The following is a 14,276-nucleotide window of genomic DNA, read 5'->3' on the forward strand; positions in this document are numbered from 1 at the left end:
TTTTTTGTTCATAAATATAGTTCGATTTCTTGCAAACAAAAACGCATTTCTTCGACGGGTATCAAAATAAAAATGTTGAGAATAGCTATAATGAAAACCCAATCTGGTAAGTTTTTTTGGTTGTAACGCTTTTATTCAAAAACCTAAACACACTTACACGCAGCAGCGTATACTGGTATGTCATTTGCCAGTTGTGGTGTTGATGAATTTTGTAATATCATGCCTTCAGAAGTTTTCTTCTTAATACTGGTTAAATCTTTACACGTCGCATTCAAATGTACAGTTGCAAAACACGCTAAGACAACTGCCAATGGTATTCCAAATCCTCTACAACGAGAAAGTTTCATGTTTTAAGATGTCTAAGGCGCAGTACGTTGATCTCTTGTAAGGATTGTTTATGAAAGCTAATATACGCAATACTATTTCTTTAATTTAATTGTTATTTATTGTTTTTTTGTTGTTGTTTGATCCTTTGTTTGGTTTGATTTGGTTATTTAGATTTTGAAATTATACTTTTGTGTTATATTTTGCTCATACTTACACTGTTAGCGAATGATGTGCAACAAAATGTGCATCGAAGTAACGTTTTGTAGGTTTCTGGACATTTTATCGTCTTGTACGAGTAAATGGGATAATGCTTTATACTTTATATCCAATCCTCTAGTCTTGTCATATATGGATTATATTTGAGATATAGTTTGTGTGTTCTCGATTAAAACCTGTAGCTTAAAACTTTTCAGCAAAAGTAAACATGACCTCTGGTATATAGTTGTCTCAGAAATATCCTATCACATTTCCTTTTTTATATTATATGCTATCCCTTTTAAGGTTCCAGCTAGTATTGATTCAGTAGCCCTTTTTTTTTGTTTTTATATATATTACGATATATGTGCAGTTATGCAAACTCCTGATCCTATATCCTGTCGTACCTGTTTACTTATATTTTGTCATTGCACAACATGCGTTTCTCAGACTGTTTATGGCGTCTTTACACTAAATTCGTTAAATGTGAACTGATTTATTATTAAAAAGATTCTTAAAAGCAAACACTCTAATAATTCATAACAGATTTTTGAATTACTTGCTAACTATACGTGATTTGTTTTGTTTCAAACATTTAAGAATTCTCTCATTATCTTGTAGAATTTTACTCCAGTGAACTGAATTTTAACGAATTTACTATTTATAGCAATAATTGTCCATTTCGTGATTGTGATGTTACAAAAAGAGATTTCTATACTGAAATACATTAAACAAACCAGACGATTTTCGCTTCTTCAATGTAGTAAATTTTCTATTGTTTGTTGTTATCAATTAATCTTTTAATTTAACATTGTAGTGAGATTCATAAATATTATCTTTAACGGAACTTACAACATTTAACTTATTTACTATAAATATACTGCATTACAAAAATTGAACTAGCTTTTTTCCGTAGATAGTCGTTTTCATTTATTAGTTCTTGCTACGCTCAGTCAAGCTATTTTCAACGAATTTGTATTGTTTTTTCAATGGATTTTGCTACACCACAATCCCATGTTAGGAAGGGTTGACGCACAAGAATATTTTATCCGTCATATTATCGAATATTACCGAATGGTTCTCATTGGTTGCCATCTGTCTTTCTTGTTTTCTCCTTTATTATTTGCAGCTTTAATCAGGCCGCTCCATATGTTTTGTCGAATTATTTCTCGATTCGGTACCAGGGGGCATTTTATAGATTATTATACGGTATTGGTTTTTGCTAGTTGTTGAAGGCATAACGGTGAACCAAAATTCCTAAATTGTGCATAAAAACTGAGACCAAAAGAGTCCATCGATACCTATGGGTTTAAAACCCTTTAGTAAGTGTGTTGATAGATTTAACATTTAAAAAAACAATCAACAGAAAATGGCTGTATAACGATTTGTCAACACAGGAGTGCTGAATACTTGACAGCTGGTGATACCATTGACAGTTGAACGGCAAACGCCTGAATCTGACAGATAAAAGTCAATCTGTCGACACAAAAAGTACCCGTATGTAAAATGTTCACGCCCATAAACAGCGCCACCTATATTTTTGTCTTCGTCGTCTTCGAGAACTATGTTCCGTTCTGTAGGAAATTAAAACATTAAATTAACTAACAATAGTAAGTGTAGAAAACAAATTAGAAGATATATTTTCACATGACTGGTTGTGCATGATATGCTGGCAACGTGCGCAATGTCCTTTAATTCAAGATTGAAAATTAGTTTGTTTCCTACGTCAAAATGGCGGACTCCAATGTTTACATTTTTCCATCAAAACAAAAGCTAACACAATTGCGTGTCCGGCCATGAATATGCAAATTATTTATTGTTTCCGGTAGCTTATCAAATTAAATTTACTGTTATATAAGTGGCTATACGTTACCATTCATCGTTACAAAAGTAGGATGTGTTTGGTGTGTACACGTCTGATATGTTGTGTATTCAATTTTGTACGGTAAAAATCAATGTTATCTTCATTATATTTCCATGCATACACAAGTCATAACAACAAATGAATTGTTTATAAAACTTATAATGTGAAAAGACACGTTTAACCGTCTGTCTTGGCAAAAACTCGTGTAAATAAAGCTGATGGGTCGTTTTATAATTCAAGCACAGCAGACAAATACGTGGTCGTTAATTGATGTTTGTTTACTTAAAATGCACGTTATTGTTACTGCATACTTAGAAATAACCACTGTTTTGTTATTATTGTTGAACAGCAATATAATTAGTATTTACAAATGGATTTTATTGCTTTCAAGAGTTACATAATACACCTTGCCTAAGAAATAGGTCTAGCTAGGTCTTTATAAAAAATTGAGACTGTAAATATGATGTAAATTACCATATTTACATTACAGCTGTATTTATTTCATATAAGTACAAATTGAACAATAGAGTAAATGTACATGGGTTTAATTCCCACCCTAGGCATTAATTTTGATAGGTCATTAGGTGGGAGCAAATAGGGCAGATTGGCCTATATGTGGTGTCCCCAAATCTACTCTTTTGTTTCCAAGTCTCAAAATTCTTCTTGCTCTGGCTAGGTCCCCAACATCTTTCTTTTCTAAGTGTAGACTATAGTGCAGCTCCTCTAAGAATTAGTAAGTGAGGGAGCACTTTATATATAGTCCAGTGGCTTAGTCCTGTCTTTTTTGTCTCTCTTATTTTCCTATTCATATTATTATTATTATATTTCTTATCTTTTCTTGTAAGCCACCGAGCCACAACAATTCTTTTTCCTATGTTGCCTGAAAACAATTAACATGTTTTGTTCATTGTTAATGTCTGTAAAGTGATTTATAACTGCTAACAGCCACACTATTTGGACTCTGGTGGATAGTTATCAGACTGTAAACTCATTGACAATCATACCACGTCTCCTTATTTTAGAACTGCAAACATTTTAATAAGTTCCCTAATTTAAAGTATTACATGTATGTACTGATTCCAGATTAATATTTTGGGCTATCGAAAAATAAACTATAAATTCAAAAATAATATTTTTTTTTATAAATTGAATAATAACGTATTGCAATAATACAAACTAGCATTCTAATATGTGATACATATATAACTGTATACAACTTTTTCTGAAATGGTATTAATCTAGGTATGTAATAAAAAAAAGATTTTTGGTAAAAGTTAGCAAAATTGTCACAACCACATTTAGGCCTAGGAAATGTAAAGCGAAGAGTTTGACAAGCTAAATACTGTAAATTAAGAAATTATCGTGAGGTTTTTATTAATGTAAATAATGCGATTTAGTTATCATCGCAATAATAAGAACTCGCATTCTGGTTTGATACTATGAAGATTTTTTCCGAAATCGGAATAATGAATTGTATGACATAATAACACTATTATTTAAAAAAAGCCTATTCAGACTCTATTTACTGATCACCTTAACTAATCATTCATTATTCAACCAATAATTTATTTAATGACTGAACAGTTATTTGTAGTACTTTTGAATTCAAATTTAAGATAAACAAAAGTACTTGTAATGACAGAAATAATGTGAATTGCATGATATCATATTGCATTTCAGCTTTTTGTTCAGTTTTCTTTGCGTTGATTATAATGTTTCAAATCCCTTTCTGGCTTTTTTTGGATGTTCAGATTTTTTCTCTTAATTTAGAGCCAGCAGCAGAACTTGTACGTCTTATATAGTTTCTAATCTTAAAGCAGGTATAACAAAAATGTTTAAATGCTGTCCACTGCAAATTATCTTTTTTTTCCATTCAATATATATGTTCACAATTTTGAATCTGATGTTCAGTAGTTGTCGTTTGTTGATGTGGTTCATGAGTGTTTCTCGTTTCTCGTTTTGTATATAGATTAGACCGTTGATTTTCCCGTTTTAATGGTTTTACACTAGTAATTTTTGGGGCCCTTTATAGCTTGCTGCTCGGTGTGAGCCAAGGCTCCGTGTTGAAGACCGTACTTTGAACTATAATGGTTTACTTTTATAAATTTTGACTTGGATGGAGAGTTGTCTCATTGGCACTCATACCACATCTTCTTATATCTATTGTCTACATTTTGTGTTTTTTCCAATATTGTGTTTTAATGTGATGCAAGGTTAAATTCTATTGTAACACGAGTTCTGCTGATGAATCCCTCTAGATTGGAACACATATAATTTTTATGCATTAAATCGACGATATATCTTCTGGAATAATCCCCCCTTTCAAAAGTCCTTGATCCGCTGAAAGGTTCTTACTTTCCTCTGAACTTGCTATTGTTACATCAAGAAAAAAGGCTACAAATAACCATGACTGACGATCAATGATGTCACATAACAAGAACCAATCTATGTAGGTCATAGAAAAACAAGGATAGTTTGGTAACAAAGTCAAAGTTTACAAAGAAAGTGAAACAAAGACTTGTATCATTCTATCTATCAAAAGGGTGTTTGAGAATAGAATTTTAGCAATTTATAAGTTCCAAGTTTCAGAGGAAAGTAAGATCAAGTAAGTTATATATAATTTTCATCTTTGGAAGTTTTCAAAAACCTATAATTACTTGAAAAATGCCATATTCAACCATTCCATGACTATTTTAATGTTACAAAAGTGAAGGAACATGAAGTATGGAAATAGTTATTTAAGAAAGTGTCGAAATATAACTACAATCATCACTTTTACTCGAAATTACTGTTGTGAACTTGCAGTTTCCTACGACGAGTGTACGGAGTTATCTCCCTTTGATCTCCACCTCGCCACGAATAAGCTGACACAATTGCGTGTCTGGTAAATTTGGGGTTAATTATAACTAAAATCGTACCTAAAAAAAGGTTTTACTCCATATTGTATACCCCTCCAAACGTTACCATACATATTTAAGGAATGATTAGGGATTTTCCGTGGACCTACACAAATTTTCAGAAAAAAATGTCACTTCACTCGTCAATTTAGAATACTTCAACAACACTTTTCAGTAATAGATACAAAGAATAGTGATTTGAACACCTTGAGTTTTATTTGTATACGAGTAAAAATAAGACAATAAGAGTCAAAAACACCACGAGGCATGCACGTTTACCAAAAAAAACAAACTCTGACCTTTCGTCACGTGACCAATGTCTTTACCTTAGAAACCATTAAATCGTTCGCCGTCCAACTGTTGACAAGAAACTTACACGAGTAGTGGTATCGACCTACTATGTTGTGTAAAACTTATTTAAAGTGACAATACAAATACTTGTATATAAACTGAAACGTCAGACGATTTGTTTTAACTATATTAACTCAAAATTTGTCAAATTTAAATAAATCTCACATTGATTATATAACAATTATCAAAAATGCATACTCACAGTATATAACCAATAAATGGTGTCTTCTTTGTGTCGGAATTTCGGCTTCTATATCTCGAGTTAGTAGAGTATGTTGAGGATCTTGGTTTTCTTGTCGTACTAAAAAATGTGTTTATAATTAAGTCTTAACCTATAGCTGTACAATGAATCCAATGGGAATGCAACCCTAGCATATCCAACTATAGCAGTCATCACGTGACATTGGCGACGTCACACATCACCCGTATCATGCCCAAGTAAAATGTATAGAAATGCACAGGGGCTTTCAGGAATCGATAAAATAAATTACTTTAAGTTCATGATAAAAAAAGTGTGGAAATATATAGTAATTCCTCATATATTTAGAAATATATTTATGCCTTTTGGAAAAGTTTAAATTTTGGTCTTCTCCCTTCCAAATGCTTTTGAAAATTTGTCTTGTTGCCTCGATAATTCACACTGTTAAATCATCCAACTCCGATAAATATTGGATTTTCTGTCGTGTTAAACCTAAAATTGCGATTTAAACAAAACAGATGGAAAAATTGTGGAAATATGTGCTTATTACTATATTCATAAATATTTGAAATATCGTACATGCAATAGTTTAATTTTTTATTACGTCCCTTCCAAATTGATTTGAAAATTAGCTATTTTCAGAAAATCGGGTATTATTTTTCAAGATGGCGACCACATTGACAGCGTGGGCCGACTTGGTAAAAATATATTTTGTAAGATTGTTACAATGAAAATCAAATAACTGTTGGATGCTCACGTTTTCAGTCATTGTCTTACCTTAAAGCAGCATAGAATCAAACATTGGTTCCTTTTGATAAAGCTGATACATGCTGTTGTTTTTTTATAAAAATTTTAAAAAATGGCGACCAAATAATTTTCAAACGTAGACGATGTTCGACACTTATTTTGTCCATGCAAATAATTCAATTTAATTTCACTGTTTATATTGCACTTAAATATGACACGTACGTTATTGTCACTATAATGATAGCCAATTAAGGACATAGCTAGACTAAGGAGATATTAAGTCATAACATCAACGTAATCAAAGAAAACAAACATGGCACCTAATCACGATGTAAGTTTTGACAATATCTATGTAGATGTATGTTTTGACAATACCTATGTAGATGTATGTTTTGACAATACCTATGTTGATTAGTGTTGTCAGATTCTCAATGAAATTCATTACGATAGTATTTTATATTTATAAAAGAAGACCTCGAATGGATATTAACCGAGGTGAAATAACTATATTTTTCAATTTTCTTTAAACCATTCATCGGGTACCAGTAAATTTTACATAATCCTAATTAAACCAGTAACATGCAGAGTTATCGAACTTAATTATGACTGGAATAGTTGCATATGATAAATCTCCATAACCGAAAATTATACCATAGCTATCTATGGTATAATTTTCACAATTATACCATAGTTTGTCAGAACATTGCTCTGTTCCTGTAATGATTTTCCGGTTTTTATTTTTGGAAAAGCAGATGTCAATCATTTTTTGTTGTACCGAAATGAAGTTTGTGACCATAAAACGCAATAAAAAAGCAAATTTGAACAAAAATAAGAAAAAAAGACTTTCAAAGTAATTCACTAGATCTATTTCTCGATATGATAGGACGACATAAATTACCAATTCTCAATATATGGCTACGATGAACTTTTAGCAAAATACCTTAATTGTCACCAAATTGAAGCAAAAAACTTATACATTACTACGCTTTTTATCAGACATACGTTTCAACAAAAAAAAACGTTATTTTTCAGAATAGTTAAGCAACAGACTTACTATGTAGTATGGGTATTGCTCATTGTTGAAGGCTGTACAGTGACCTATAGTTGTTTACCTCTATGCTATTTTGTCTCTGGTGTAGTTTTCTCTTTGGCAATCATACCTGATTTTTTATTAATTTTTTTACGTTCAACTTAATACAAAATTTCTCAGAATAACAACAGACTTTACCATAATTATTTCTCAAGAACTAAACAACATACTTTTGCTATAATCGTATTACTCCTCGTAACAGATTCATAAAAAGTATTAAACAGATTTATTGAGAATTATTTCACATTAACCTCCCTTAAAGTTAAGTTTTCTTTTAAACTTTAATTTAAAAAAAATAATTCGGAAAAATTAATCAGACTGTCACAAATCAAAAAATCTCAGGATTCCACGACTGAAGTTTAAAATTAAAACACTAAAAAAAACGGTATTCCCAGTTTTTTTTTTCACAACGCATTAACCGGACATTCTTACTTCCCAATGTTGAAGGTAACATTACAATTGTTAAATCCTCCGAATGGAACGCAACTCTTAAGACTGACTTTGAAGGTCTACAATATGGCACTTGTCGTTTTCCTTTCCGTCAGAAGAATTGTTGTCAACTTTAATTTTAGATGATTTACAGTTCGGCTCCAAAACGTTTGATATATCTCGTAGCTGATCATCAGAAGGCCTTTTGTATTTTCGAACACCCTGGACACTACGGTGGCCAGTTCGCAACATTATACTTTGCTCATCCATACCAGACTGGAACATAGCAGTTGCACAGGTACGCTTCCCGCTATGATTGGTAAAGTTGCCAGAGAGTCCAGCTTTGGTGCACATGGTTTTCATTAGGTTTTCAAGTTTGTTGATTCCAAGGTTTTGTTTGGAGAATCTCAATGAACCTTGCAGTGGACGTTTATAGAACTTTGAATTTCCCTCCGGACTAATTTCCGAATGTCCAATGTAGAGCTCGTATAGCTTAAACAAATCCTTGTCGCTGCTCGCATTTGTGTAATGCTTAATGTTCTTGTTTTCAACGTTTTTCTGCTTCAACCCACCTTTAAATGTTTTACTTTTTGTCTCTATGAACTGAATATACTTCCCTTGGTCGTCAGTTCCTATAATAATCTGAGATGCATCCAAGCTATGGTGTTCATCTCTCCCACGCAATCCAAATAATTTGCAATTATAAAAGAAGACACCGTTTAAAAGAGCCGCTGACGAATCGTATCCAACAACTTCTTTTTCCCATAAAATCATTTCCTGTTCTTGCGAAATGGGGTCTGCTTGCTTAGTTGTCATACCATAGCCTGAAACGATCAAATTTAAATTCATATATTATTTTTGGAATATTTTTAAATTCTACGGTCAGTTTAAAAATATGCGTTGTATGGTAACATATTTAAAAATGTAAGTAAGGGTAAGTTATATCAATAGCCTAAAAAGTAAATAAAAATAAAATAAATTATATGAAATGAAAAAATTAATTCACAAGGCCAAATAACTGTAAAAGTGTTTGAAGCAATATATATACATTCTGGTATGTTGGTAAGGGAAGGTTGCTAGACTGGATGTTTCTTTATTATAGATTTTTAACAAGGGATTAAATGTCAAAGTCAATTTTAGAGTGACCTGACTTTGGAAGATTACTTCCCCGTCCCAGTCCTTACAGTGCATACGAAATTACAAAAAAAATGTAATACACTGAGGACATCTGGACTTTAATGAGTTTGCCAGAGAAAGTTGTAAAAAGGACAGTTTAGACCGATTCAATGAAAAAGGGGCTGGTTATCCTAAACGAAGCTTTATATTTAGGCCTACCTTTGCAGCATATTTTCTTAATCGTGACAATATTTTTTTTTTATTTACGATTTGGGGTTTTGATACAAATTTAAACTGGTATCATGGTTTATTCAAATTCTAATAATGATTCTCGTGAAATTAATTTCATCAGATTAGTAAATAAATAATTAAAAATAAAAAACATTTGGAACTTAAATAACTTTGATTTCTTAAAAAAAACTCAGCCTTTGCAGTTAAACTTTTCATCTGGGAATCCAGTACTCTTCTAAATCTTAAAAATTTATCATCTCTTTCGTCCATAAAATTCATACTTATTCCCGAGTCTCTGATGCTTCTCAATAGTCCGACAGATAAGAGATAAAGTGATTTCGGTGGATAAAAGTCTCCATTTTTCTTTCGAACTTCCACAACAAATCGAGACAACCATTTATTAACATCAACAACAGAAAACTCCTCAATTTCTGGAATTCCTTCCCCTCGGGATGTCCTAAAATGTCTCCATTCTTTGAATACATTCCTTGCCCAATTAGTACTTTTTTTATTGTTTTTCGGGATTGTTTCAGATATCAACTCGTCCTTATCATCGTCTGTTGTCAAGTTGCCGAATCTAGAACTTTCATCGTCTATGGACACTTCGGCTTTGACAAAACTGTTTAAATCCGCTATCCCATCAATATGAAAGTCCCCATAACTAATGTTATCAAAGTCGGGAATAGACAAATCAAAATTAATATCAAAAGTATCTTCCGTGTCGAAAAATTCTTTTTCAGCTTTGGCCGCAATCTGTGATAGACCGTAATTTTCATCGTCATCGCCTAGAAATTGGTCTTTACTTATATCTGCACATAATTGTGTCAAGCTTATGTCTGTTTCTATGTCACACAACATATCAATAACATCTAATTCTTTGATCATAATTTGATCAGAAACGTTATCGGAGGCCAAAATGAATGCGTCCATCATTGTCGAATTTTCTTTTCCAACTGATGTTCGCGCCGTTTAAGAAGTCCGTGCGTTTTAAAAAATGGGCGGGGTTTCATTTGTTAGGCACAGCAAGGGGAAATTTAGCAGATTATTATAAAAAGATATTTAAAAGTAAAAAGTTATAATAGGATGCAATATACTTTTTTAACAGTGAAAGCTGCGATAGGTTAAAACAGATATTTCATATCTTTTGTATAGTTTTGCGGTGTTTCGTAAATTATACCATAGTTTTTGGTGAAACCCCTCGGCAACCCCACTCGACTTCGTCTCGTGGGGTTATTGCCGGGGGATTCACCAAAAACTATGGTATAATTTACGAAACACCGCAAAACTATACAAAAGATATGAAATATCTATAACTAGTTTTTGTTTTATTTTCTGATTGATTTAAACTTTTATTTCATTTTCACTTATTTCAACAAATGCATACACGTTTTCAAAAATTTACCAGTAAGGAATACGTTATAATCTTCTTGAGACAGAAGAATGACAATAAATTTTAACTTGAATTTAAGACAACTTGCTTTTTAAAGGTAAAGAAATTATAGTAAAGAGCAACACATTTAGAAATTGACGGTAGCTTTTCTGACCAATATCTAAAACTCATGACATTTAAATTTAAGAGAGCTTACTACAGCTGTTACAGAACTCACGTATCGAGGACGTATCCGTATATGACGGAACGTATATGAAGTATTTGTGAATATGCTAAAATGAGTATTACATGTATTCGTAATATACACGAATTGTTCATTCTCTTGTCCTTACATGACGGAGTGAAGTTATGTAAAAAACAGACGTGCCACTCGAAAAGTGTAGTTTTAATAAAAGTGTAGTATTTCGTTGTACCTTTTTACGATTAAAGCGAAGTTTGAAAAATTCTTGAATAGACCGTGTGAATTCTATATCTTCTAAAATGAATTATCAAAAATCATTTTTTTTAATTACATTGCCTAATTTGCAGTTTATATTTATCCATGTTGTATACGAACTCTGACAATTAATTTCAGAATTTTTGCTTTAGTCTTTAAGTCGTTCGCTATTATGTCTTGTGTTTAAAATTTCTTAACAAGGTACATAAACAGTAATTAAGAAAACGAGTCGAACGTGGAGAGCGGCAACTGGTCAGATGGTCTATTCTTAATTCTAAAGAGCTTAATTTAAATATGAATGGAGATTATCTTGGTCAAGGGTATTTTATTTGTATTTTAGCGAATGGTACTTCTGAGAACAAAGGAATGGCTGTTGTGGTTATACTGTTAAGTACGAACTCACGAACACCTAATGGATAACATCATTATTAATAGAAAAAATCGTCTGGTAAACAATATCAAAGTTCGTATGACAATTAGAAACATATGGAATATAAAATTCAGCTACCATATATGAAAATCGGGATTTTTTTATTGTTTTTTTTTTGAAGATTTGTAGAACTCAACTGGACCATAAAAGTAAATAATAAGGAAATAAGAACAGAACAATCCCTGTTTAACAAGAGGAAGAAGAACAACTGAATTGAGACTTTTAGTCCATGTTTGATGTAGATAAAAAAATCACATATTTATCATGTGAAATTCTGAGCAAGAATGAATTTATATCATTTTCTAGAGACTCAAAATAAAATATTCCGAAAAAAGTTTCTGTAAACCATTATATGTACAGATAAACAAAGAAGACGAATACACTGAAGCCGAGCAAGGTCCGCTTAATGAGCACGGCAAATACAATGGAACTCTCTTACGTATCGAGCAGCCAATGAAATAACAACATCAAAAATGGAATGTTCCTCCAACGTATCCATAAAGTTAACTCAAACACGCCTCATGTATTATACAAGCTGTGCTCAACTTTTTTAACTTTTAAATTAAGGTGTGTTTGAATTCAACGTTGTCTTATGGGATCTTTTAAGATACTTGTTTTTTTCACAATTTTATTATCTAAAAAATTCAAAAAAATGTATCAAGTGAAACATAAACCAAGATTGATTGGATATCACTCCATAGAGACTTAAAATAGAATATTCTGGAAAAGTTTCTGTAAACCACTATACGTATAGACAAACCAATCAGATGACGAGTACAATGAAGCCGAGCAAGGATCGCTTGATTAGCACGACAAATAAAATGGAACCTTCGTGTGAAACTTCTATACGTATCGAACCATCAATGAAATAACAGCATCACAAATGAAATGTTTCTCCAACGTATCCGATGTACATGTATCCACAAAGTTTAACACAACCAATCAAATGTTGAAAATAGCACTTAGAGTAAAATGGAATATTCCAATGACGTATTTGACGTATAGGTCAATCTCTAAAGTGAGTGTAACTAGGGCTAAATCAGTTTTGCTATGAAAAATATACGCAAAAGCTGTCATCTGAAATAGCTGTTACATTGAAATAGTTGCTTTAGTATTTCATCAATTTTCCAAAAATGTATAAAGAAATAAAATATTCCTCTTTCCAATCTTTGATTTAAATTATTGTGGAATCCGCAAATCTTATAATTTATATTGTTATCTGTATATACAATCGTGTTTGTTTTCTTTATCAAGAAAACGGTAACGTAGACCATGTAGAGATGACGCGTTTTCGTCAATTTTATTCACATATATTGGTTCATTACGATCCGTACGTGAAAGTTGTATTTGTAAAGACAATGGTTTCTCCATTTAATATATATGTATGTTTTATAAAACTTAAAGTTATTGTATAATTGTTTGTCAAGGCGAATTTTGAAAAAAATGTATGGAAATATTTCGTGAAAGGATAGACAAGAAAATTTCAGAAGTTTAAGGCTAATAGTTACCAAAAACATTTATAAAAAAGCGATTGTTTTAACTTATGCATTTTAAAGATCCAAAAGTAAAGGCTCATCAAGTTTTTCGGCATAAAAAAGGGAATCCAACTTCTATCTTAAATAAAATTGAGAATGGAAATGGGGAATTTGTCAAAGAGACAACAACCCGACCATAGAACAAACAACAGCAGAAGGTCACCAACAGGTCTTCAATGCAGCGAGAAATTCCCGCACCCGGAGGCGTCCTTCAGCTGGCCCCTAAACAAATATATATACTAGTTCAGTGATAATGAACGCCATACTAAACTCCAAATTGTACACAAGAAACTAAAATCAAAAATAATACAAGACTAACAAAGGCTAGAGGCTCCTGACTTGGGACAGGCGCAAAAATGCTTAAAGTACATTTTCATGAATAAGATAATTAGTATGCCTTAATCTTATCTTAATAATTGATCAAATGAAATTAAATTCAAGCACAATGTTATTTTTATATTCAAACACGCCTACCCTGTTATGATGACGCATTACAAAGATATTTCACTTGAACCATATATTTTGTTTTCTAGTAATATGATATTTGAATGTTAATATAAACATATACCTTTGAAATATAAAAAATGAAGGAATTTGAAGCAAGATGATATACTCTTTGTTTCTGTATTTTACATTTAAAGGACAAAACAGGTGACCAAAACAAGCTTGAAAATAAAAGGTGTACCTGACTTCATTAACATGATATAATTGTTACAAATTTTAAGGATTTTATTTTTCAAAATACGGTTGCCGGGACAGAGATGCAAGTCAAAGTTTTTACAGAACAATCTCTTACATTTATGTGGAAACTTATTTCAATGTAATTTTATGAATGCATCATTTAACATTTCGCCAAGATTTTTCTTGTGAAAATGCCAAAATTACCTTGTTCTCCAAAATCTTACTTTAATGTATTAATACATAATGAACACGGCAGATATTTTTAACTACACAAGTTTACAGATATTCTTTCGTAGTTCAAGAGCAATCATAAATAGTAAGGTAAACTCGAATCTCGAAATTACACTTTATTCTGATT

The 14,276-nt window shown here is 31.7% G+C and overlaps 1 protein-coding gene across 1 annotated transcript in view; it reads right to left on the reverse strand.

Annotated features, from left to right (window-relative positions):
• The window catches only part of LOC127715807 (uncharacterized), a 56,523-nt gene that overhangs the window by 12,337 nt on the left and 29,910 nt on the right, over positions 1-14,276 (reverse strand). The window contains exons 8-9 of the mRNA XM_052221945.1: positions 5,837-5,935; positions 158-327 (exon numbers count right to left, since the gene is read on the reverse strand). Coding sequence (XP_052077905.1) covers positions 158-327; positions 5,837-5,935 — 269 coding nt within the window. The remainder of the gene's footprint in view (positions 1-157; positions 328-5,836; positions 5,936-14,276) is intronic.

This window comes from Mytilus californianus, unplaced genomic scaffold (genome assembly GCF_021869535.1).
Source record: "Mytilus californianus isolate M0D057914Y unplaced genomic scaffold, xbMytCali1.0.p SCAF_9, whole genome shotgun sequence".
Classification (NCBI taxonomy): Eukaryota; Metazoa; Mollusca; class Bivalvia; order Mytilida; family Mytilidae; genus Mytilus; species Mytilus californianus.